At 38.9% G+C, this 2,253-nt stretch overlaps 1 protein-coding gene across 1 annotated transcript; it reads left to right on the top strand.

The window, feature by feature from the left end:
* Window positions 1-332: 332 nt before the first annotated feature.
* On the top strand, window positions 333-1,181 carry LOC110720547. The gene has a single exon (XM_021899583.1). The coding sequence runs from the start codon at window positions 333-335 to the stop codon at window positions 1,179-1,181; it is 849 nt and encodes a 282-aa protein (XP_021755275.1).
* The last annotated feature ends 1,072 nt before the right edge of the window (window positions 1,182-2,253 follow it).

Genomic DNA, 2,253 nt, shown 5'->3' with positions numbered 1-2,253 from the left:
ACAAATCCACAACAACAAGATATTTCAAAGTATGCAGAAGAAACTACGGTTGTTGTTGAAAACAAAAAATTGGGCAGGACAGGACTCAAACCAAAAGTGTACACAGATGAAATTCAGTACCACTGTACAAGAGATGGACAGAGAGAGGATATGCTGCAGCACTTAAAATACCAAAAACAGCACTGCATAGACTAAGGCAATAAGGCAGGCTCAGGACACACATCAACACAAATCATCCAGCTCTAACAAAGAAGCATAAAGTATCAAGACTCAAATGGGTACCAAGTCACATTGATCCAATTCTAGCAGTAGGGGACCCAAAATTCGAAAACATGCAGCAATGGATACATTTGGATGAAAAATGGTTCTACATAAATCTAGAGACAAGAACATTTTTTTTGCTACCCACAGAGGATGATCCATACAGGGCACAACAATCAAGGAGATTCAAGATAAAAGCAATGTTCATGGGAATGATTGGGAAGCCTTTATTTGATGAGCAAAACAACATGATACATGATGGAAAGTATGGTCTCTTTCCTTTTGTGAAGTATGAAATGGCCAAAAAGAAAAGCAAAAACAGAGATGCAGGAACTCTTGAGACTAAGGCACTTCAAAGTGTGACAAAAGAATGCATCAGGGATATGCTGCTCACACATGTCATTCCAACAATCTATGAGAAGTGGCCAGAACAACTACCAAAGGACATCATCATCCAATGGGAAAATGCAAGACCTCACCAAGTTCCAAAAGATGAAGATTTTCAGGAAGCTTGTCATGCACATGGATTCAACATTCAATTCATTTTTCAACCAGCTCAATCACCAAATGTTCTAGATTTAGGTTTGTTTAGTATCATTCAATCACTCCAATACCAATCATTCCCAAGGAATCTAGATGAGCTCATACAAGAAGTTGCTAGAGCTTTTGAAGAGTTTGATCTAGTTTCGAACAAGTACACATGGATTACACTACATTCATGCTTGATTAAGATTCTAGAGAAGCAAGGTGGGAACAACTTCTCTCCCCCTCACATGAAGAAGAGAAGTTTGGACAGTCAAGGTCTACCACCACAGTTATTAGAAGTAGACAGGAATCTCATTGGTCAAGTTGTTCAATTTTTAGACTCAGTCACAGATACAGGTGATGATCAAGGACACATGGAAGTGGATGCAGACTGAAGCACAGGAAGAGATGAATGCAAATGGAAGAGGGACTCAACAAATGACTGCCACACATAACCTTTTAATATTCTAACAACTTTTTGAGTGAGTTTATGTCTAGTTTATGTGTCCTTTTGGTAAATAGAAGCAACAAATTCTTTAGGCAGTCATGTAATGAGTTTAGGCTTTACCTTTTGTTAAATCAAACATGTAATAGCACAACTCTTACAACTTTGTTATTAACTACTATTTCCATCAGAATGGGTGTGTATTCAGTCAAAGCTTTAGTGAGTGTTGGTACCTCAACATCAAACCTCAAAAAGAGGTTTCAGGAGCATCCAGACCACTCAAGTAGCAAGGTGAGTCCCATCATCATATGGAAATAAAACATGCACTGCATACCAAGATAGGGGGGACTCATTGTATGTAAGGGACTCAAATGCATAGGAACACCAACAAGTACATGCCAACATTAACAAACGAGGGACTCTGAAGTGATGTGCTCAGTATTAAACAACCCATATGGTCCAACAAATAGAATACCAGCCAATAGCAACACCAACAAACAGGCATCAATTCACACACCACACACCATACAAATAGGCATCAATTCCCACCAAAAAACAGGCATCAATTCACACCAACAAACATGCATCAATTCACACACCACACAACCAACACCATACACCAACAAAATTAACAATTACCAGCACACAACAAACTGTAGACACCCATTTGCGTCTCCCCAAAACCAAACCCAGTGATGAGTACCTTTCACGTCGAATCATAATCGAATGAAACGAAAGTGTGGAAAGGTCTAGTGTTGCGGAAAGTTTTATTTCTTTTCTCTTCTCTCTGTTTTTGAAAACTTTATTTTAAGAAAACAGCCAATCCATTTTGGTTGGTCCATGATATGGGTCCAATGGTGGTGTATTTGGAAGGGGTTTTCAAAGACCTTTCCAACGATATATTATAAGCCCAATTCCGATGAATATTGAGGAATTTATGGCCAATTTACTAAACTGGGCCCGGTTTGAGCTTTAAGTACGGCCCAATGATCTAGGGGAGGGCCTAATATAATTTATCATTC

Source organism: Chenopodium quinoa, unplaced genomic scaffold, assembly GCF_001683475.1.
Source record: "Chenopodium quinoa cultivar QQ74 unplaced genomic scaffold, ASM168347v1, whole genome shotgun sequence".
Classification (NCBI taxonomy): Eukaryota; Viridiplantae; Streptophyta; class Magnoliopsida; order Caryophyllales; family Amaranthaceae; genus Chenopodium; species Chenopodium quinoa.
The sequence above is the reverse complement of the archived record's forward strand: the minus strand, read 5'-3'. Positions and strand labels throughout refer to the sequence as shown.